Source organism: Lontra canadensis, unplaced genomic scaffold (genome assembly GCF_010015895.1).
Source record: "Lontra canadensis isolate GAN:19392208 unplaced genomic scaffold, GSC_riverotter_1.0 scaffold27, whole genome shotgun sequence".
Classification (NCBI taxonomy): domain Eukaryota; kingdom Metazoa; phylum Chordata; class Mammalia; order Carnivora; family Mustelidae; genus Lontra; species Lontra canadensis.
The window spans coordinates 467,011-490,966 of record NW_022631021.1 but is presented as its reverse complement, the minus strand read 5'-3'; the positions used below and the strand labels follow the sequence as shown (position 1 = coordinate 490,966).

The following is a 23,956-nucleotide window of genomic DNA, read 5'->3' as shown; positions in this document are numbered from 1 at the left end:
TCATCAGTTCTCTCCGTAAATTCACGATACAGTTCACAAAAGAGTAAATATTAAAGAGAGGTAAACAGAAGTGATGGTAACTAAAGATAATACATCTAACAGATCATAATGGGTAAAGGAAAGACATTAAGAAAAAGCTCTATCAATTTGATTGACTAAGGGGATGCCTGGGTGGCTCAGTCAGTTAAGCATCTGCCTTTAACCCAGGTCATGATCCCAGGATCCTGAGATTGAGTCCCAATTGGGATCTCTGCACAGAGGGGAGCCTGCTTCTCCCTCTCCTTCTGCCTGCTACTTCCCCTGCTTGTGTGTGCTCTCTCTGTCTGACAAATCGATAAATAAACTTTAAAAAGAGGGGGATTAATTTACACACACACACACACACACGTATGTATATCCCATTTTGGAGAGAAGACAGAAATCAGCACCACCCTTAAGGATCTCAAGGGCTAGCCGTCTCTATTATACCTCTGTTTAATTCACCAGTTTGGTTCGTACAGAAAAAAAATTTTTGATTGACAAAGCATAATAAGTAAAAGTACTGGAACCTAATTTCTCATACACTCTTTCTTTAAAAAACAAAACACTGGGTGGCTCCGTCAGTTAAGCAGTTAAGCCTCCAACTCTTGATTTGGGCTCAGGTGATGATCTCAGGGTCATGAGATCCAGTCCTGTGTTGAGCTCTACGCTGGCCATGGAGCCTACTTAAGATTCCTTCTCTCCCTCTCCGTCTGCCCCTTCGCCCCATCCGTGCTCTCTTTCTCAAATAAATAAAATGTTAAAAAAATAAATAAAATTTTAAAGAATTTTAAAAATTAAAAAATGAACCAAATCGTTAAACTTTAAAAGGATGCACTAAAGCCTGGATCATTTACTTAAAAACCTTTTTGAAAGTCTGCTCTGGGTCTGCTAAAGATGGCAAAAGGGTTGCTGGTAAGTGACTAGGAAGGAAACTATTCTCCAGCTAGGTCTTAAACATACAATTATGGAGATAGCAATAGATTAAAAAGTAGCAAATCTGGAATCTCTGCCAATTTCAGTATCTGAGGTATTTGCATTAGTAGGTAAGAAGTAATAGAGCTCGTCTATTACTGCTAAGCATATAGGACCCATAGGTCTTTTCAGAGCTGTTAAATAACTAGAATATAGAATACTACATTTCCCTTCTACTTCTACAAACTGGGGACTCGGACTTCTTTCTTTAAATAAACTCTAAAGGCCCAAATGGAAAACCTTAGTCCTCCACAAGTCACTTAACCTCTCTGAATCTCATCAATTAAGTGGTCACCAGTACCTCTGTCACAGGACTGTGAAGATTAAAGCACTAAGGATTACGGTAACTGACGTCTCCTATCCCCAAATCCCAGGCTTCAAACTAGTATCAAAGCTCATTTTAACTGGTCAGATAATATTCTCTGAATATCATTTTATGGACAAATTTATTTGTCAAATTTATTATTTGAGATAAAATATTTGGTCATATGGGGTGCCTGGGTGGCTCAGTGGGTTAAAGCCTCTGCCTTTGGCTCAGGTCATGATCTCAGGGTCCTGGAATCGAGCCCTGAATAGGGCTCTCTGCTCAGCAGGGAGCCTGCATCCCCCCCCGCCTCTGTCTGCCTCTCGGCCTTGTGATCTCTGTCTGTCTAAATAAATAAAATCCTAAAAAAAAATGTGGTCATCAATCACCAATGAGGTAGGAAGACTGGAGAGAACTGTTAAAAAGCAGAGAGGGGAGCAAGAGTTTGAAATAACTTCAAATACACAGGCCTCTGGTTTCTTGCCAATTGTTTAGATTTACTTCTCTTGCATACACTTTGGCCTTGGTGGTACATCTGGCAGTCATGTGTCCAAAACAAACCTTTATCACTTTGAACTTGGGGGAGGGGGATGGGGGAGGCTAAATTTTTTCCCAGATGAAATAAATTCATGAATGCATTAACCTGCCTGAGAGGAAGATGGGAATTTCCTAGAAGAAAAGTCTGAAAGAAGCAATATGGGAGGATTTTTCCTCTTTGTGAGCTGTGGGGCATTCCCTTATATCCTCTAAACTAATATATTATTGGCATAAGTTTAAAGACATTCCCCTCATATAATTTTCCTGTATTCCAAGGAAATTGCCAATTTTTTTTTTAAATAAGCCTCTCACTTTATGTAGTCAAAGTGTTCTAAAGGGATTTTGTGTTACATTCTTGGATAAAAGGCAGAATCCCCAGTTGCATAAAAACTAAGGGGCAAGGACTCCAGAGCCAGTCTGCCTGGGTTCAAAACCAACCTCTACCACTTCCTTACTACCTGGCGCAAGCTATGTGACTTTTCTGTCCTTCAGTTTTCTCATCAATAAAATGGCAAAGATACTAGTGCCTTCCTCAAAGAGCTTTCATGAGAACAAAAAGGTTAGTGTTTGTAAAGTGCTTAGGAAAGTGAACGGCACAAAGTAAGTGTTCTAAAAGCACCTATTAAATTAAAATAAATAAACGCCAAATTCATCTTTTTTTTTTTTAATTTTTGTAAAATGCTACCTAAGCATATAGTATGTGATGTCTGAATCTCCTCCAAAGAGAGTGAATTCTCCAAGCGGCTACATGGAGTGCTAAGCAAGCTACAGTTCTGGAGTCAGAGAGACTCCTAGCTCTGCACCCCTCTGTGGGGCCCTGTCCCCGAACCTCTGCTTCTTCATCTGCAAAATGGGAATAACAATAACTATATACTAGGCATATTATAAAGGTAGACTGAGAAAATACATAGGTGCATACCCACCTACAGTACAATTTGCAGCAACTCTGAGCTGTTGGGAATTCACTCGTGAGCTAACTACCCCAGACACTGCAATGTGGGCTGGCTTTTGCAAATTTTATCATGGCAGGGGGACAACCTCAAGAAGCAAGAATCGGGTAGCCAGACCCAACTAGGATAAGAGTAAGAGCCACTCAATGCACAGACTTTGTCAAACTGGATCAGAGGAAGAGCGGGGAACAATGCATGGAGAGTTACAAACAGAGCCAGGACTACGGGCTCCTTGCCAGGCCCAGGGAAGAGCTAAAGATCGAAAAACAAACACAAGAAGGCCTAAGAATCTTACAATGATTCACATAAACAGCCCTGAACTGATGTGTTTTGTAAACTTTCCTGGTCACTGAACTTCTTTTTAGTGGATCTTGACAATAATTCAAAAGGTAAAATAACCCAAGAAATGGGTTGTGTTTAAAGGAAACAATGGAAAATCACAACAAATGCTTACTCAGGTGAAAGGAAACAAAGTCAACACGTTGGTTCACTCAGACAAGAAGGGTTGTGACACAGGCAGAGAAACCCTTTAAGAAGGATCTTTCTGAGGTTAAATAAAGTACCACCTCCAAATAAACTAGCTTGTGTTTTCTATAATGGCTGATACTTCAAGTAACAGTACCACTCTGTCTACCTTTCACAGGTAAGAATAGAGACGTTCCGATCTTTAACAATAGAATGTGCCTTAAAAAAAATCAAAATCCCTGAGACTTTAAACTTCTGCTGTGACTGAAAACTATTCTAATTAGGAGATCTAACTGTACGTGTGCAAAGCTGAAAGTCACAAAATGCACAACAGGATGGACAATAAAAAATTTTTACTTTCTTAATCCTAGGAAAGACAAACACTTGATAATGCCTTCCAAATGTAAAAATCAAGGCTACTACTCCACTATCAGTGAACGTTCGATGAATGCTGACTACTGGTATTATAGGTGGGACATACGTTTGGAGCTGCTTTTCCAGGCACAGTAAAAGGCTTGACTGACCCCATATATCCTGTTGCCTCTAGTCACCACGGCCAGGGATAAGCATGCAGTGTTATCATGACAAAGGATGGATCCCATCACCTGGAGACAGAGCCACAGCCTCAGTCTTGTAAGAACCATGCACCATCCAACTCAACTATGTTGGAAGTTCAGTTTATTTCTCTTACTTTTCTTTTCTTTTTTTTTTTTTAAGATTTTTTAAATTTATTTATTTCACAGAGAGAGATCACAAGTAGACAGAGAGGCAGGCAGAGAGAGAGATAGAGGAGGAAGCAGATTCTCCGCTGAACAGAGAGCTCGATGCGGGACTCGATCCCAGGACCCTGAGATCATGACCTGAGCCAAAGGCAGAGGCTTAACCCACTGAGCCACCCAGGTGCCCCTTATTTTCATTTTTTCATCTTAACTAATGAAAATGCTCTCTAAGGAATCTGAGAGCCCAACATGAAAGTGCCAGGAAATCGGTCAGTATAACAGCGCTGGATGCTGTCATTGACTAATAGAGGTCAAAATCTCTAAAATAGAATGCTGACTGTCCCAGCAACTGTCAAAAAGAAAAAAAAACAAATGGTTCTATGTGCTGCTTTTAACACTTTAAAATTGACTCCATAATGTACCGTGTGTATGGCTAGTCAAAGGAGGGAATCTGGGCCAAGGCAGAAGGACCCAGACCCGAACCACCCACCCCTACTTGAAATACATAAAACCAATGAAAAAAATATAACAAAAGAAATGCTTTTTTATATAGTTGAGCTCCTAACCAAGCAAAGAAAACACACAGATGTCAGAATAGGAACTCAAAATCAGAGCTGTGAATGGGAACTCCCAATGCAATAACAGAAATCAACAATAATTACACAGAGAAATGTAGTGGTATACTTAATGAAAGACAATTCAGTGGATTCTTCAATGCTCATGTAGAAAGTGTAGCACCATAAAACATATCCAGAGTAACAAATGAGACTGAATAATCTAAGTAGCAACTCAGCTTGACACATCGACCTTCTTATCTAGAGCCAACCCATAAAGCTGGTGGGAAAACCATTTAAAATTGGTTTTCCAAAAGTGCAACCTAAGAAAATTTGATTACTCAAGTCCCTATCCCTACAGTATCTTTTTTAAGGCTTTGTCATCTATAGGGCCATCCACAGCCAGCATGAAACTAAAGAGAGAAAAAAGATTAGAAGCTAGCTGATTTAACTTTCAAAGATTAGAACACATGATTTGCAAATGGCCAGATGAACCAGCACAAACTGGGAAATATCACTCAAGTAAAATACACAAACACACATAACACCTACTCATTATAAAACAATTCAACTTCTTTTCATACTAAAGTAAAGCTGTCAGTCTTGTCTCAGAGCACATTTTTAAAAGGTTATTATTTGGGGTACCAGGTGGCTCAGTCAGTTAACTGTCCAACTCTTGATTTAGGCTCAGGTTATGATCTCAGGGTCATGAGATCATGTCGGGTTCTGCACTGAGCACGGAGCCTGCTTAAAATTCTCTCTCCCTCTCCCTGTGCCCCTGCGCTCCCACTTGCATTCTCTCTCTCCCTTTAAAAAAAAAAAAAAAAGTCTTCTAGTTAATAAGTGAAGGCAAAATGGATCAAGGCAGTGATCTCCAATGGTTGCCGATATCACGAAAAAAATAAAGACTAAATGAAGAAAGTACACAACACCCCCCGGAATAAATCCTGCCAAAAACTCAGAACCTGAATGAGAACAAGTCTCCCGATCTGATTTCCAGCTAACAGGAACTACAAGGGACAGATGAACATGTTAAGTGATACCTCAGAGATGCAATCAGCAAAACCCACACTGTGGGAAATGGGCACAATACCTTTTTTTGTTCAACAAATAAACTGAAGAAAAAAATTACAGAGATGAAACCCAGAGAGTTAAAGAGACTGAGAGATATAGCAAATGAATACAATGTATGGGCCTTGTTTGGATATAGAGTTGAACAAACCAACTGTAAAATATAAAATATTTTAGACAATACGGAAAATTTGAACTGTAACTAAACATTTGATGGTTTTAAGAAACTGCCATTTTCTAGATATGACAACGGTATTGTGACTATTTAAAGAGTCCTTATCTTTTAAAGACATGTACTGAGTAATAAGACATACGGGATTCTCTTCAAAATAATTTAGTTGGAGACCTGATTAAAAAGAAACAAAATTGGTAAGAAGCTGGTAATTGTCTTACAAGTACATACGGTACATGAGGATGCATTATTTTATTCTCTTGACTTCCATATGTTTGAAATTTCCCATAATAAAAACTAGAACAAAAGAAAATGGCTTTTGTCTTGTTTTTCTTGGAGCATGTTGCTCCTTGCATTTGTGTTATTAATGGCCCTCTATTAAACATTAGCCTCTGAAGAAGTACCCGAGAGGCCCCAACTTGACCATTAAAAATCTTATGCCTGCACAAAGGTAACTTTCTAAATATAAGTAACATTTAGCAGCCATAGATCAGTACATTACTTTCCAATCAGAAGGACCCAGGAGATGTAAGGGGCCTTTGAATTACTGTAAGAGTCCTCAAATACAATGACATATGGGGTTTTTGCAATGGTTGAATACTTAAATTACATCTACTATTCTGAGTATATAAATGTTATAAGCATGAGTGTGCACAAAATGTTATATACACGACAGTGCATCCCAGAAAACTAAAAAGAAATGCATGTCTAATGGTGGAGGAGGGACTAAATAAATTACAGTCCATACCCACTGTGGAATACCACTTATTCATTTAAAATGAAGTTGAAGAGAAAATGATAAGAAAGTGTTTATAATATATTAAATGAAGTTCTGAGACAAAGTACGTACAGAACAATGTCATTTCTGCTCAAAACAAAACAAAACAAAAAAACTTTACGGAAAAAAAGACCAAAGAATGTACACCAAAATTGAAACAGTTAATTCCTTTAGGTGGTGGAATTACAGAAGATTTTATTTTCTTCTTTGTGCTTTCACGTATCTAGCAATTTTTTATAATAAATAAAAGGATCTATGATCCCTTATTTACAATTCAGATATCTAGAAATCTCTGAAAACAAATTTTTTAAAGTTAGTGGCAAACTAGTTCAGGTATAAGACCTGCCTTAAACTGATACAGAGCTTCTTCAAATTTATCCCTTTTACTGTGAATATTGACAGATTTCACTGTGGTAATACGTTTCAGAGTGCTGACCCAGATTCTACTAGCAGCTTGCTATTACTCTCCAACAACCCCAAAATTTTGGATACTAAACCCCACGGTTTCAGACAAAAGATTGAGGACCTGTATCAGTTTGTAATTTGCCACTATTACCATTTGCTTCTAAAAATGGGACTCACATTTTAAAAGTCTGGGAGCTTCTGCTATCAATTATTATACATTTTGAAATGGCATCAATAGAAATCATTCCCATTTAATCAAAGGCGGCAAGCAATGGGCTCCCATCAGATGATTTTACAGCCAAGGTTTACCAAGTCTTTGGCCATGTGCCAGGCATTATGTTGCCTTCCATATTTTAGCTCATGTGATACTGCTTCAGGAAGTAGATACTATTCCAGACCCATTATACACATACGTATGAAGACACAGATGCTCAGAGAGGTTACATAACTTGCCTACCTCACAAGGCGGAGCTAGGTCAGACCCTGACCTTCAGGAGCCATGCTATATCCCTCGCTAGTTAAGCAAGTCAGAGGGCAGTTCTGCTTCCTGGATTTTCTCCACCATTTTTAATAGTGGTAATGATATCACAAGTTAAGCAGAGACAACTGACTCGTTTTAAAAACTCTCTTTGATTTATAAACTAAACAAACTTGATCTACAAATTACTAAGAAAAGGTAAATACGAAGCCATAACATATAATTCCTAGTATTACTACCATTAACTCTAACCACACCAAAGTTATTTGAAGATGTTCTATGAACGTAACAATGTAATTTTCTACACCACAGAAAATCTCCCAGTAATCTTTTGGAAATCAGTGTGGGGAACATTTTCTGAGAGCTGTCCAGAAGAGACCAAGTTCCTACCCACAGGAGAGCCTGACATTTCCAAGAACAAACTCTCCACTATCTACTTTTGGGGTTTCCTTGGTGTCTCTGGGCTATAAAACCCAGTAATTTACTTTCCCTCCTGAAAACTAGGGTAGAAACAGCCTTAATTTCCTTTTTGCAAACCAAAATTCACAGCTGTTTGGGGTGAGCATACCAAGAGGAAAAAAAAGAACCTTCTGAAGGGATTTTTCTGGCCAAGGATGCAACTTTCACTGGGACCACAATCTCCCAGGACAAGTGAACATGCTCAAGCTGACTGGATATAAACCAAATTCTTCAGACCATAAGACTATTTCACTGTGTCCAGTCTCTAATTTTCGTAACTAAGATGATAAAAACCGAACTTCAATTGGGAGAATTCAGAAAAAGGGAAATGTCTGACTTTTCAAACTTCTGTTAAATTTATCTTTTTTCTACAAGTACATGCCTTTCTCAGTTTAAGATAGGCATTATTTTTAGATATAAAATAACCACACAAAGTCATATTCTACTTTAAAGAAAGCAAAAATGTACAGCAATTCCAAAATAAAGGGAAAGGACCGCTATCCCAATAAAATCATACTTTAAAGAGATATATTAAGAAGTTCTTTAAAAACCATTTTTAATGAATTAAGAGGGTTTAGTGTAAGATCTAGAAAACTGTTATCCTAATGGATAGTTGTTTGGTTTTATTTTGTTGCATTCACTGGAAAGAACGAGAACTTGGATCACCCAAACCCATGAGACCCTGCTTCAGGACCCTGCATTCTATAGTCCTTGGTCAGCACTGTCCTCTTCCTTAGGATGTTAAAATCATTTTGCTCAAGTTAGGTATTATTCAAAAGAAATCTGGCACCATGGGACGACAAAAGTAACAGGGCCATCATGAGAAAAGCTGTCTTGCCAAGCTACACAATCATTCTGGGGAGTGAACTTTGAAGGACTACTTTAATGGAATGGTTATGTTAACCATCTCTCTTTTTTTTTTTTTTAAGTCTGAATTCCTGACATAAATATTAGGAATCTTTCTTAAAAACCAATGAATAAGTTGTCATATCTTCTGACATTGGAAGAACTTTTTATTCTCCCCAAAGTGGGGTCCATTTTTCAAAAGCTTTCATTCTTCATTCCTTATTTCAAAAAGTATTTAGTTTTGGCAAACTGTAGCTATCTCTGGACAGCCTCCCCCATCACCCAAAACATAGAGTAAAACCCAATTTATAGCCACATTTAATGCTACAGTCTATAAATTTTCCGATTTCTCCAGTAAGCCTCCTTGGCTTCCTTTCTTATTCACTCTTAAGCTTGAGAAAGTAAGTATAGAATTCCCCTAAACCATGATATAATCTACTCCTTCATCCTAGCCTTTGGTTTAGTTTCTCTGTGCTTCTGAACCCTCAGAAATGCATCTCACTTTATTGTTTTTTAAGATTTTATTTATTTATTTGACGGACAGAGATCACAAGTAGGCAGAGAGAGAGGGAGAAGCAGGCTCTCTGCTGAGCAGAGAGCCCAACGCGGGCCTCGATCCCAGGACCCTGAGACCATGACCTGAGCCAAAGGCAGAGGCTTAACCCACTGAGCCACCCAGGGGTCCCTGCATTTCACTTTATATCATTCACATATACCAGTATTTAGCTCATAATTCTATACACTTTTAATATATGATGTTTTCTTATAACATTTCCTTTTCTCAGGTATTTTTGCCCTTTAGTAGATAAAATTCACTTCTACCCAAATCTTACTGTCTTCTCATCTAGAATTTGCTTTCCTGGAAATCAGTAGTTACAGTATGACCACCAACATATCAAACTCTGCATTACATGAGAATTTGTGCGCAGGCTGAAAAACACCATGAGTTAAACAGAAGTTTAACACAGTGCCTGTTCCAAGGTACTGACTGAAGGCATACATCTGTTCAACAATCAGAAAATGAGATTGTATTATATAAAGCAAAATTCATGCCACCCAGAACCTTTCTAGGACTAGACATTTCAGGTAACTATGCCTTTTTTTTTTTTTTTTAAAGATTTTATTTATTTATTTGACAGAGAGAGATCACAAATAGGCGGAGAGACAGGCAGAGAAAGAGGGGGGAAGCAGGCTCCCCACTGAGCAGAGAGCCTGATGTGGGGTTCAATCCCAGGACCCTGGGATCATGACCTGAGCCGAAGGCAGAGGCTTAACCCACTGAGCCACCCAGGTGCCCCTGGTAACTATGCTTTTAAATAATCTGTTGCCGTCTTTTTAAGTAACAAAAATTATATTTGAATAATTTTGGATAAAAAAAAACTAAAATATGTTCTTCCTACTTCCATTAACATGCTATACTGAATGCTATACTGAATATAATTTCATCTGTATCTGATGGCTAAGAGTCATAATAAACAGAAATTAAAGCACTAAGCTACAGTACAATGATGCCTGGGGCATAAGCAAGTGTGTGGGGCTATGCACATCCAAGTTAACAGTCTCAAATTACTGGTGGGGGAAAATTATGATAGATTTTAATTGCTTTTTCTCTTACTTTGTCAGTTGGTCACACAGACATATCTGCTATAAATGCCATAAGGAAACAGACCATGTATCAGGAGAAGGGCTAATTTTAAGTACCTACTATGTCCTGGGTCTGAGCTAAACTTTGCAGCACACATAGCAATCCGCCTGGGCACAAAGTAGATGACAGGTAAACACTAGATAAATGAACATCACTAATGTGTGTACCTAAGCAGGCGATCTCCCTTATGTACTATCTCTAATCTGCCACAGCCCAGAAAACACGCTCCGAAGTGTTAAAGAACCCCATTTATAATATGTCTGGCATGGTACTTTGCATACAGCAGGGAGGTATGGCAAAATTGCACAGGCTGAACTGACCTGAGGATGGTTAACAGGGAGCATTTACAATGAGCATTCCACAAGAAACTACGGAAGTATCTTACACACAGTATCTAAGATGATACCTACAACATAAACAATACTTTCCCCATTTTACAGATGCAGAAATTGAGGCTCCAAGCGGGTGCATAATTAAAAATCAAGCAGCTAGTCTCTGGGGGGAGTATACTGTGAATTCAGGCAGGCGGACTGCGGAACAATATACTGTACTGCCCCGGAATAAATGTGCAGTTTATTTTACTGATTTTACTAATTACGTGAAGGTCCGAAAGACATGAAGTTTATAACAACTTTTTTTCCCTAAAAGTTTTTGCTGACTTTCTGATTCTCTGGTACGTTCTCAACTGGTGAGTGTTACTATAGGTAAATATTATACTGACAGGACAAAGCAATAAACTAGGAAAGCTAGCCAAGTAAAGTATGAGCCAGTGAGCTACTGTACACTCCAGATGATGGGTTCCAAACAAGTAGAAGCCTGAGAGATCTGTGTGTATTAGGGTCATTAGGGAGGGCTTTAAGAAGTTAAGACCTAAGTCCAAGAAGTGTAGGAATAAAGAGATGGGGTGAGAGAGGGAGCATTCTGTAGCTTAAGAATAAACATAAAACCTTTGTGGAACTGGTGGGGGGGCTCGTAAATAGATGAATGGGGCAAACACACATATTGGTTTAGAACATTTATATCTGCTGCAGCTGTAAACTCCCATTCGTGCCAGCTTTACTTGGTCAAACAGCTGGACAAACACACGTTGCAGTGGCACTACTAGTGAGGGTGGGGTACGGCAGCTAATGCAAAGGCCAGATCTGAAGCTATGATTCCACAGCTCTTGTTAAGGGTCCTTGGAGGTGGGGAGTGTGGGCACAGGGAAATCCCCAAACCTAAAAAGGGAGGACATGCTGACCTAGGGATTATTTAAATATAGAGTGTCAGTTGCTCAGAAATCTTTCACTAGGTTGAACCAGAATCACCTCTAATTAATGACACACCTAGTGTAACTAGTGCCTGCAGAGCCTCCCTGCCCCTAGGAATCCCAGGGATGACAGGCTGGGGCTGCTCTTAGGCCACCTACCATCTCCATAAGAGACACAAGAGCAAGTCAGGGGTCAGCTGTTTTATGCAAGGAAATGGAGACACATGCACACTTTATGACAAGAGACTGGACATTTTAGCACGAGGCCCAAAGTAAAAACGCTGTGGTCAACAAAGATTTCCTAGTCTTGCTTAACTACATGGCAGCGAAATCCTCAGCAAAATTTCAACAGTCTCTGAGTGTGAGCAGTAAAAGTAATTTGATCTGTACTTGAAGGTGGGAGATATTTGAAAGTTTCTCACTTCAGCAGGATACACTAGGGGTTAAGGTATTTCTGGCAAACCTCCAAATGCTACACTATTCAGCTAATTAGAGATAGTCAGCTCCAAACTTGTATAGTCTTTCTTGCATCTCTCAGACATCAGAACTGCAGATATATCAGAGTAATGCAGGGGTGGGGTGGGGGGGAGTAATCCAGGGAAGATTTTGAAACCGAATGCATGCATTCGAAGTACATCTTTTAAGGGGCGCCTGGGTGGCTCGGTCAGTTAAGCATCTGCCTTCAGTTCAGATCATGATCTCAGGGTCCTGGGATCAAATAATGCATTGGGCTCTCTGCTCAGTGGGGAGCCTGCTTCTCTCTCTGCCTCTGCTCCTCTCCCCCTGCTCGTGTTCTCTTTTCCTCGACAATAAATAAATAAAATCTTTAAAAAAAGAAAAAGAAAAAGAAAATCTAATGAATACCCATCAGTTGTCAGGCACTGATCTAGGGACTGGGACTATAAACTTAAGAAAGACTAAGTCACTCTGAAAGATGGAAGTGTACCCCATTCATTATTATTACCCTTTATCATGCCCAACCACTCGAGGCTACAGGCAGGAAGTTCTTCTAGTGCCCCACTAGCACCAGATAAGTTTCCTTTCCTGCTTCTGTGCCTCTGATCATGGCTTGCCAGCCTGGAATGCTCTCACTGTACTTCACCTATCTAAATCTTCACATCCTTCAAAGCCAGCTGAAGTCCTCCTCCTGGAAGCTCTGGTCTCTATCTCATTCCCAAAGTTATGCCTCATTTCTCTGAACTACTAACAATTACTGCCAGTACCACCATCAGCCTATTTAGAAATTTGTCATCCTCTAAGAGATACTTTTATTCATTCAATGAATCCTGAGTACCAACTGTGTGACAACATTGTTCTAGGAGCTGGAGAAAGGGCAGCAAAGAGCACTGGTTTTAACCTCCCCAAAAGAACTCCTGGGGACAGTTCTTCTCTTATACTGCTTTTAAAAATCTTCCTGTGTAGACCTGGGTTTGTACTCAGTGCTTAATACCTAACAATATATCAGGTCCTTGGGCTGCTTTAGTCCAAGCTCACTCAAATTGAAGTTACATAAACTAAGGGGGAACAAAAGCCAACAAAGCCATTTCTAAATGAACTTCCACTTCTTAAAAACCTCAAAAGAACAAGGAAGGAAAAGAAAACAGGCAATGAAAGTGCTGCTGAACCAACACATTTTACTCACACTGACAAAGCACCTCCAATCCCCCCCCTCCACGCCATGCAAAAATGACCTTTTTGTCTCAACATAGGTACATTTCCAGATTCAAGGGTTTAACAACAGGTCTCAGAGAACTTTAAAGCACCCCTGAGCTTCCTAAACCAGTCTTTCTAAAGCTTTGTTTCTTAACGAATAAACCCCTTAATGAATCCTGCATATGCCACTTAGCAGACTAATCCAATGAGGTTCACTACAACGAGCTAGAATTTGAGCTTTAAGCACAAGAGGGACTAAAGGAATACTTTGAACGTAATAAATCCAGACACAATGTTAATATAAACAAAAGCCAGGTCCTGCGGAGCGTGGTGGAAGGGGAATCAAGAGAATTTCCTCCAGGCGAGCGGCGAGATTCTGCAAGGCGTGGGAGATTCTGCAGGAGGTGAGGGATATTTAAAATAAATACTTCTTTGCTCTGAAGTGGCTTGTGAGATAGCACACCTGGCACCCTACAGCGGGCGAGGGTGAAGCCGGGCTGTGCCATGCGGCGGCGGCGGCTGCCACCTGGGCACTCCCACCATTCTCCTCAGCTGGGTCAGGATGCGAGAGAGAGCCCGGCGCCGCGCAGACCCGCACCCGCGCTCCTCGCCCCGTGGGCCGCCCGCCCTCGACCCGGGGCACCCAGCAAACCCACCCGGTCGGGTCTCAGAAGCGCGGACCTCTCTGGAGACCCAGAAGACGGGCGGGGGAGAGGGGGTCTCCAGGCGGCCGTCCAGCCCCGGGGCGTTACTCACCTGAGCAGACTGGAGAGGGGATGGCTCGAGGACCCGAGGCCGCCGCCGCCGCCGCCGCTCCCGGAGGAGCCGCCGCCGCCGCCGCCCCCGAAGCCTGAGGAGAGCCGCTTCCCGGACAGCAGCTTCTCCACGGCCGGGAGGTGCCCTGTGCGGGCTGCCTCCAGCAGCTCCTGCTCCTTCCCCATCCCCAGGGCCACCGCCCCCTGGACCCCCTTCCCAGGGCTGCGGCCGAGCCCGCTCCGGCTCCCAAACTTTCCGTCTCCGGGCAACGCACCCCCCAAACCGGCCGGGGACACCACCCCCCTCCCCCCCGCCTTTTCGCCCCAAGAGCGCGTCACTTCCGGGATCTGGCGTCACGCGTCACCGCGCCCCCGCGCCCCGCCCCCTTGCCCACCTAGCTGGGCGGGGCTCGGCCGGCGGTTACAGGTGTCTTTGGTCTGTCCATTTGGAAATGGACCCGGATCTGCGGAGATAGGCCTCCGGGGGCAAGAGGAAAGCGCCTTGTAGATATCCGCTGTACAGGTGGAAGGGAACAAACGGGTCCCACCTGTATGCGCCTACCGAAGTGCGCTCCTTCCCCGAAGGTTTTGGGAGCCCTCAGGACAGGAAATACGGTAATTCACCCAGGCAGCGTAGAAACAAAGAGAGAAATATGGTAACGCGCACCTACATTTCCAAGCCCATTCTTTCAGCACGTGTAAGTTAAATATGTGGTGGATGTGGAGACCTAGTGATGCAGAGGTAAATAAAATGCACCGCTCCGTACCTCAATGAGGGAAGAGAGGAAAAATTTTAAATAGAAACATCTCCACTTCTTCTTGGTCCCAATCTCTGAAATGGCTTGTTAAAGTGAAATGTGCAAAAAAGAAGAAGAAGACGACCTCCCTTCCCAGCAGGATTTGCTTCCTCTTGCTTATGATGAGATTAACTAAACTGACATAAGAAGTCAGGTTTGTGAAACCGACCTCAATCTTGAGGACTGGTGAATTGGAAAACTCACTTAATTGGGTAGAAACTATGTGTTTTTGCTACTAGAACTGTTCCTAGCTCGAAGTAAGCGGTCAAAAGTTGTGGAGTGAATAAATGGATTGGATTAATTCTGTTCAAACCATATGATTATTTATTTATTTATTTATTTATTTATTTATTTATTTATTTATTTTAAGGTGCTTAAGGAACCGAAGAGAAATTCTGGAGACTCACACAGGCCCACGATCTCTACCCAATTGAAATGTACGAGGTTGAGTCCCTGCCTAAGTTTTATCAGATAGCCGCATCCCACTACACGGGCGATGACGGAATTGAGTTTTCTCCCGTCCCCAAACTTTACTCTGAAGAAAGCGGATTAAGGAGTTAACTACGTTTTTAGAAAGGCAGAAGTTTCGGGGAAGCGGGGGAGTCCTTCAGTAAACAATACAACTATCCTTTACAAATGCTGATTTCCCAACGTGGAAGGAAAATCCACAAACTGAATTTTGTACCCTGAATCCTCCCTCTCCATCCGCCACCAATTCATAGTTAGAACGGAGCCCCGAACTCCCCTGCGCGTGCTTCAAAATGTCCCCTCCGAGGAGCCGTAGGAGTGATGTTATCATAGCGCGACGACAGGAAGTAAGCTTTTGGGCTGCTGTATTACACTAGGTCGGGAGCTCCAGAGCTATCAGGACTGCGATCTCTCCCCTTTTCCTTGCTGCTATGGATAACGCCTGCGAGTCGCCCACGGAAAAAGGAGGAGAAACAGGGGAGCCAGATGAAACGGCCGCTGCTCCCCGGGGCCCAGGAGCTACCGACACGGACGGAATCCCGGAGGAAACTGACGGAGACGGAGATGGGGACTTGAAAGAAGCGACGGCCGTAGAAGGCGAGGTAGGGAGAGAAGTGTTGATGAGGCCAGAGATTGTTACTGCTTGCTGGACCGGCTTTCTGGTTGGTCCCTGCCAAGCTAACTCGAACTCATCATGACTCCTTCCAGATCTGCGAAGGTGGATGGCGAGAGGGAGAAAACAAAACTGTAATGCTGGTTCGGTTCTAGACACCCAGCCATTGGGTTAATACTTTTAATCCCTCCCCTTAGATATCAAGGCTACTTCTGAGGGAATTTTTTTTTTTTTAAAGTAAACTCTATCCCCAAGGTGGGGCTTGAACTCAACGACCGTGAAATCAGGAGTGGCTTGGTCTATGCAGGGAGCCACTCAGGCGCCCCTAAGGGACTCTGACATAGCCTCATGGTTTTCCTGGTGAGGAAATTGGGATCTGATGTTACACTAAGACTTAGCCCAAGAGCTAGAACCCAGGATTCCTAGAACCCCTTTGACGGAAATATGGTTTCTCCTAGATGTTCCTCAAGCATAACTTTGTCATTATGTTAGGTCCATTATTAAACGAAAGGAGACAGACAAAGTGAAAGTTATTTAAAGCTTTATTTTATGCCAAGCATTAGAAGTCAGACTGATTGGCCAGGGGAACGAGACTGGAACAAAGTTAAAGTTATGCAAAGCTTTATCCTATGCCAAGCATTAGAAGTCAAACTGACCAGCCCCGGCAGTCTCCGAAGAGAGCGACCACCCCCAGGTTACAGGCTTAAGAATTGATTGACCAGTCAGGGCCGCCTCTGAAGAGAGCGACCCCTCCCAGTCTTACAGGCTGCCTTTTATTGGATGAAACTGCAACCCATATCTTGGTATCTTAGCCCCCCCCCCCCCCCCCGTTTGTGTGTCTCTTGTTGATTGGCTAGTTCCTTCTGTTCTGGTGACTTGTTATTTAAGATTACCCCATACCAGGAACCGTTACAAATAGTACCTTCTAGAAAGGCTTAGTCAGTTAACATATTCAGTGTGAATAATAAGATGGTCGTTCTTCCCAAGATGGAGTCGTTTTGGTTTGGGCAAGACCTTCTCACTGTTACAAACAGTACTTCATACTGATTAGATGTCTCCATCTGGCTTGACTCGTCCTTGTATTCTGGGCTCTGTTATCAGGAACTAGCTGACTACATTTTACTGGTTTTCCAGACTTGCTTCTAAGTAAGTTCCTCTGGGGGGCAGGGTCAATTTAAGTTTACTGCACAAACAACAAAATGGCTTTTAACTGAGATAGAGTCGCTCTGGCTAAATAGGTCCTTACATTTATATGCTGCAGAATCTTTCAAGGGAGACTTTGAGGGAGTTACTGGATTAGCCATGTTTTTACCCTCTTTGGACATTTAACTACTACCAGTGACCTGGGTGTTAATGTCCAAAGGTCTCTATAGCATAAATACCCCAAACCCATCAGTTGTGCCACCTGAAGAGCTCAGCAGTGTTGCTAACTGAGCATCAATCAGGGGACCAGAATGTCAGTGTTCTCTCAGTTCCATTTCTAGAAATAGAATTTTGGGGTCTTAGAGCTTCTTTGGGACTTAAAGAGATCATGGGGGAGGACATTGGATTAAATAGAAACAGTCTTTCAGAGCACTAAGTGGCATCAAGATAAAGTAAGAACTTTTAGAAAAAGAAAAATGTGATGAAATTATTTTAAGAAGGAACCTTTAAAACAGATCTGAAGGACAGAGAAGATGTGAATAATTGGCTTAGCCTCATAAAGAGCTCACTAGTTGCACCCAACAGAAGATAAAATTTTTTTTATCTGAAACACTTTCTAAAAATTGATCATCTAGGGGCACCTGGATGGCCCAATTGTTAAGCGGCTGCCTTCAGCTTAGGTCATGATTCCAGAGTCCTGGGATCCGGTCTCACATCAGTCTCCCTGCTCAGCAGGGAGTCTGCTTCTCCCTCCCCCTGCTCTTGTGCGCTCACTTGCGCTCTCTCTCTCTCTCTAAAGATGAAATAAAATCTTTTTTTTTTAAAGTGATCACACACCATACCACGAAGAAAAACACAAATTCTTAAAAGCAGAAACCAAAACGTCACATCCTGTTAGTACAGTGCAATAAACCTAAAATTAATAATGAAAAGCTTCTCTCCACCCTCACTCCCCCCCCCCAAAAAAAACTAGCACCTGGATATTTTAAACTTTTTAAAGTAGGCTTTAGGTTAAAGAAATTAACAAAGGGAACAGTACATTAAATCCTGTGGCCAAAACTTTATTTAAGGAAAAATTCATAGCTTTGTATATTTTTATTAATAAACAGGAGATGCTGAAAATGAGCACCCAACTCAAGAGACCAGAAAAAGAACAACAGGGGCTCCTGAGTGCCTCAGTCGGTGAAGGTCTGCCTTCAGCTCAGGTTGTGATCCTGAGGTCCTGGGATCCAGCCCCACTGCAGGCTCCCTGCTAAAATGGGGGCTCCCAACCCCCCAACTCATGCTCTATTAAATAAACAAAATCTCTTAAATTTGAAAATCTAAGAAAAATGGCTCATTTGGGGGGAAAATATAAATCACCAAAACTGAAGCACAGAGAGGTTAGAAAACTTGTACTAAATAGGTAACTAGGGAAGAAGTTGAGAAATCTTTTTAAAGGTATACTGCCGGGGCGCCTGGGTGGCTTAGTGGGTTAAGCCTTTGCCTCCAGCTGGGGTCATGATCCCAGGGTCCTGGGATTGAGCCCCGCATCAGGCTCTCCGCTCAGCGAGGATCCTGCTTACCCCCCTCTCTGTCTGCCTCTCTGCCTACTTGTAATCTGTCTGTCAAATAAATAAATAAAATCTTTTAAAAATTAAAAAAAAAAAATAAAGGTATACTGCCTTCACTTTCACCTAGGCACCTCAACCTCAACCTCAACCTTGTCATATTCCTGTATGAGTTTTTGTGAGTTCCTCTTTGGGAAAAACAGAGGTTAAATCCCATTAATGAGGTTTGTTGTGTCTTTTGATTTTAATTGCTATTAAACAGACGTTAAACATCTAGCATGAGTAAACCTATGCTAAAGGCTTATGTGGGGAGAGATAAATAATAAGAGTCAAACCTGCCTTCAAAAAGTTTTCAGTCTAGTAATGGAACATAAATATGTGCATGATACAGTACAGTGAGAGGTAGGAAGAAATGAGCACTACATGTGGGAGAAGTTCACTTATAAGTTCCAAATCCAGGGGCACATGGCTGGCTCAGTCAATAGAACATGTGACTCTTGATCTCAGGGTCATGAGTTCGAGCCCCATGCTAGGGGTAAGAGTTACTTTAAAAAAAAAAAAATTTATTTCAAGTTCTAAATCCAAAGAAACACTGTTTTGATGAGAAGGTGCCTCGTTTTTAATATTCTTTCCAGATGGAATAATCAACAATAAAGAGATCTATAGATTTAGAGGCAGAAGAGCTGGCTGGATGGAGAGGACTTTTCTCTCATCCCCTTTAAAGAGTGAGGTCAGGAAGGTGGGCTCAAGGGGAGGGAGTGTTTTTCATGATTCTTGGCACATCATTTCCTTTGTAAACATACTAGAGCTATGAGCACAGCTAAACTGGAAAACTGGATTATTTGGCTGGTTTTCTTTCCACAGGTGGGCTATATAAACTTCTTTAGGAGAGAGAGTGTATCTTACTCATGATGATGGTACACGCCAGTGTCTGGAACCAAAAACCTATTGAATAATGGATTTGTTGTGTTGTAATGAGAATGAGGTCTTACCTTGCCCAAGGCTGGAAAGTAGGTCACATATATAATGGGGTTTCTTTCATCTTTTCAGCTCAAGAGTCAGGACATCTCAGATTTAACAGCAGTTGAAAGGGAAGACTCATCTTTACTTACTCCTGCAGCCAAAAAAATGAAAATAGATACCAAAGAAAAGAAAGAGAAGAAGCAAAAAGTGGATGAAGATGAGATTCAAAAGATGCAGTGAGTCACTTTCTGATTTTTTTCCCCCATTTCAAGACTCTAACTTGACCACACAAAATTAATAAATTTTTTTGGCCTTTAATTTTTTTTCCCTTTTTTGTATTAAAAAAATAATAAAGCAAATAATATCTTATGTTACATTTAAGGAAATAAAATAAGTAAAAAGAAAAATAACATCTTATCAGCAGAGATAAAAACTAATATTCTGGTGTATGGGCTCCAAGATATTTTCTATACATATATATCTAGAAATAAATTTTTTCAAAGATGTTACTGTTTGTAACCTATTTTTCACCTTATGTATGGTGAATGTTTTCCATGTCAGTAATTATATATCTAGGTCATAACTTTTTTTAAAATGAAATAGCTTCATTGTGGGGTTTTTTTGTTGTTTTTTTTTAAGATTTTATTTTTAAGTAATCTCTGCACCCAACATGGGGCTTAAACCCACAACCCCAGGATCAAGAGTCACACACTCCACTCGACTGAGCCAGCCAGGCACCCCTCATGGTGTTTTCTGATTGTAAAAGTAGTACGGGCTCATGCAAATTATTCTGAGAATACAGAAAAATGGAAAAAATAATTACCTATAATCCCACCACCCAGAGTTAACCTTGGGTATATATTTGATTATATACTTTTTCAGATTTGGGGTTTTTTTGGTTGTTTTTTGTTATTATTGTTGTTGTTGTTTTCAGATTTGTTTTTACTGTTTGATATGTATAGCTAAATATTTTTAGTAAATATGCCCAAAAATCATCAGTTGCAATGCTGCATTATATTCCATCATGCAGATGAATTATTTAGTCAGTCCCTATAGTTCTTTTTTTTTTTTTTTCTCTTGATACCATTTTGATGAGATGAGTATCTTTGAGCACATCTTTGCATACTGGTCCATTTATTTCCTAAATAAACTCCTAGAAGTCAATCGCCAGTTCAGACAGTATAAATATTTTCAAAAGCTCTTCATACACATTTCCAGATTCTTCTCCAGAAAGGTTGTTATACTTCACACTCTACCAGCAGGTATGAGTTTGTGTTCTCCCATTCTTACTAAATACCATTCTTTATAATACTTGTCTGGTTCATGAAAAATGTTATTTTAGTTTATCATTTTATTTTTTATTTTTTCAAGATGTTATTTATCTACCTGACAGAGAGAGAGAGCACAAGCGGGGGCAATAGCAGAGGGAGAGAGAGAAGTAGGCTCCCCACCAAGCAGGGAGCCCAATGCAGGGCTCCATCCCAGGACCCCGAGATCACAACCCGAACCAAAGGCAGACGCTCAACCATCTGAGCCACCCAGGGGCCCTGGTGTTTCATTTTCATTTCTTTAGTTAATAGTAGTTATTTTTTTCCCCTGAAATTCACCATTGGTATTTTTGTAAATTCCCTGTTCATGTCCTTTGCTCGTTCTCTAAATTAATACAGCCATCTTTTTATTTATTTGAAAGTATTAAGAGCATTAACCCTTTTCCATATATTTTAAGAACATTTCCCCCAAGTGGGTTAATGTTGAAAACTACTGGTTTGAATATAAAATTTATGTATCAAAATTTTACCATCAATGTGTAGTAAGGTAGAGTTATGGGGAGAGAGAGCCACATGCTGAAAACACAGTCCGTGCAATCTACATAGTGTAGTATACTGTGACCCAACATTGTTGTTTAAGTTTTCGTTCTTAGTAAAGTAGAAAGAAAGTTGTGTTTAACTTTTTCTCAAGTTCCTTAAGAGTAAAAATGCTTTGGAGCGCCTGGGTGGCTCAGTCGGTTGAGCATCTGCCTTCAGCTTAGGTAGTGATCCCAGGGTCCTAGGATCGAGGCCTACATTGGGCTCCTTGCTCAGCGGGAAGCCTGCTTCTCCCTCTGCCTGCTGCTCCCCCTGCTTGTGCTTTCTCTCTGTCAAATAAATTAATTTTTAAAAAAGTAAAAATGCTTTATCTTCACTCCTTGTAAGCACCAAGCCTAATGCTATTGACCCCTCGAAAATTCTTTTTCTAGTTGTCTGAGATTTGCTTTTATTGAAGTGATAATTTATCTTAAGCATTTGTTCTTGTAAGCCAACTCAATTACCTGAATCTTTGTCTAGAATCCTGGTTTCTTCTTTTTCGGAGGAGCAGCTGAACCGTTACGAAATGTATCGCCGGTCAGCCTTCCCTAAGGCAGCCATTAAGAGGGTAAGGATGGACAGCCATACTTGATTTCTGTTGGTTATGAGAGCTGAACTAGACTCGAGAGCTATGTCTGTGAGCAGAGTGGGGTGTTAGTCAAGGTGGTGGATCATTCATACAGGAAAATAAAAATAACACGCCCTTCAATTATCAATGAGAGTTTTGTGTTCCAGGGATAGGGTCTCAACATATAGGTCAGTATACACCCAAATCCTTGTTTTAATTGTCTTAATTTCAACATCCAGCCTTTATCAAACACTTTCCACTTTCTTGGGAAAAAAAAACTCTTAGGGGTACCATATTCCAAAGCTAGTTCTTGCCTATATTAATCATGATCTTTTGTCCTTTTTTAAGCTGATCCAGTCCATCACAGGCACCTCTGTGTCTCAGAATGTTGTTATTGCTATGTCTGGTATTTCCAAGGTTTTCGTCGGGGAGGTGGTAGAAGAAGGTGAGTTATTGTTGATACACATATGGGATTGAACCTCTCGTGGTCTTACTTTCAAGACTATACTAAAGGACCTGGTAAAGCACTTGTGGGAGTTGCATTTGCACTAGGAGTTGACCACGTGGGGCACCTGTATTCTGGAGAGCATGACCATTATTCCTCAAAAGTTTTAATACTCAGAGGCAAGGAAACATCTGGGAAATCTCCTTTCTGGATTCCTGTCCTCAGCCCAGGGTGACAGAAGTGGACTTCATATTTTTCTCCAATGGACTTTGCTCATTTCTGTTTGCCAAATTAAAGACACAAGAAAAGCAATCACTGGGGGCTGACCAGTGTGATATGATGAGGAGTTGTCCCCGATGTTATGACCCATGGGACCTGCCCTCTGTCTGTCAAGGGAAGAACCTGGCTGCTGTGTATTGCTAATCCCATCAGTTAAACTTTTTCTTTTTAAGCAGAAGTTATGTTTTAAACTGTTGCCCATTATACTAAAGCTAACATGGTATGTTTTATAGCATTTTCTTAAGAAGGGACAGTATCTTGGTTTATTTCCTCAGCAAAATTAAGAAGGATTATGGGGATTATGTGATATGAAGTCCTTGTGTGACAATGAAACTTTTCTTTTTGTCCTCTGTTTAGCACTGGATGTGTGTGAGAAGTGGGGAGAAATGCCACCACTACAACCCAAACATATGAGGGAGGCTGTTCGGAGGTTAAAGTCGAAGGGGCAGATCCCCAACTCAAAGCACAAAAAAATCATCTTCTTCTAGACCAAAGCCTAGAAAGGCCTGGTACTGAAGGGAAAAGTGCTGGTTCCAGACTTGCTGCTGCATGAGACTTTCGCACTGGTGCTTTCTTATCTTGGTCCTCCAAGGATTCCATGATGATTTTACTGTCTTTCTTGGAACTCTGATATTCATCATATCTAAAAGACATGCAGCCGGTTTCATACCTGCCTTGACTAAATATTGGGACCTCTGGGCATTTTGAGGCATTTAACTGTTTCTTGACCAGTTGGAAGAAGGTACGTGGGCCTTAAGCATCTTCTAGACAGGGAAGCTGCTTTCAGAGAGAAAACCTTTCCAGGAGAGCTTCGACGGTTTCGCACTGAAGCATGACTTAGGTTGTTTCTCCCTTCTGGTTTTAAGTAGATGAAACAACCAGAAATTATGACTTGAGACACTCTACCATGAAGAACACAGTGATAGCAACAGTAGTGGAAAAATTAGTCCCTGTAAAGATGTAAAGTTCTCCTATGGATTTTGGTGAGCATTAAACTGTTTTCCAACTTGCCATATGTGTATTCATTTTCTGTCTGGCCGGTTGGAATGGGGAGTAGTTCATCATTCTTCTCTGGTGTCAGAATAGAACTGGTCTTGGCTTTTTTTGAAAATTTGAGCCCTTCCCACTTTCTATTAGAATCATTAAAATTTTATCTCATAAAAGAGTACTTAAGCCACTTAACAATAATGTAAAAGCGCATATATTTCAGGTTCCTATAAACAGGTAGACCACAACCAGCATTTAGTAAGTTT

At 41.1% G+C, this 23,956-nt stretch overlaps 2 protein-coding genes across 8 annotated transcripts in view; one reads left to right on the top strand and one right to left on the bottom strand.

The window, feature by feature from the left end:
- Positions 1-14,354, bottom strand: part of ANKS1A (ankyrin repeat and sterile alpha motif domain containing 1A) — a 175,056-nt gene extending 160,702 nt beyond the window's left edge. For all 6 annotated transcript variants that reach the window (XM_032864279.1, XM_032864282.1, XM_032864281.1 and 3 more), the window contains exon 1: positions 14,035-14,354. In XM_032864279.1, coding sequence (XP_032720170.1) covers positions 14,035-14,219 — 185 coding nt within the window. In that variant the 5' untranslated portion in view covers positions 14,220-14,354. The remainder of the gene's footprint in view (positions 1-14,034) is intronic.
- A 1,268-nt stretch (positions 14,355-15,622) lies between these two features.
- TAF11 (TATA-box binding protein associated factor 11) lies at positions 15,623-23,716 on the top strand. 2 transcript variants are annotated; one of them, XM_032864287.1, is made up of 5 exons: positions 15,628-15,900; positions 19,655-19,803; positions 21,892-21,979; positions 22,328-22,424; positions 23,061-23,716. In XM_032864287.1, exons 1-5 carry the CDS (start codon positions 15,730-15,732, stop codon positions 23,189-23,191), a joined length of 636 nt encoding a protein of 211 aa, XP_032720178.1. In that variant the 5' UTR covers positions 15,628-15,729; the 3' UTR covers positions 23,192-23,716. The 2 variants fall into 2 exon arrangements, with proteins under 2 accessions (XP_032720179.1, XP_032720178.1); XM_032864288.1 differs by lacking the exon at positions 22,328-22,424 and having other exon boundaries at positions 15,623-15,900; positions 23,061-23,117.
- The last annotated feature ends 240 nt before the right edge of the window (positions 23,717-23,956 follow it).

What these genes read in the sequence shown, in the direction of transcription:
- TAF11 (XM_032864287.1), top strand. Translation starts at nt 15,730, where the DNA reads ATGGATAACGCCTGCGAGTCGCCCACGGAAAAAGGAGGAGAAACAGGG. An exon ending in CGACGGCCGTAGAAGGCGAG is followed by an intron (nt 15,901 to 19,654) that starts GTAGGGAGAGAA and finishes TCATCTTTTCAG; the next exon opens with CTCAAGAGTCAGGACATCTC. An exon ending in CTAAGGCAGCCATTAAGAGG is followed by an intron (nt 21,980 to 22,327) that starts GTAAGGATGGAC and finishes TCCTTTTTTAAG; the next exon opens with CTGATCCAGTCCATCACAGG.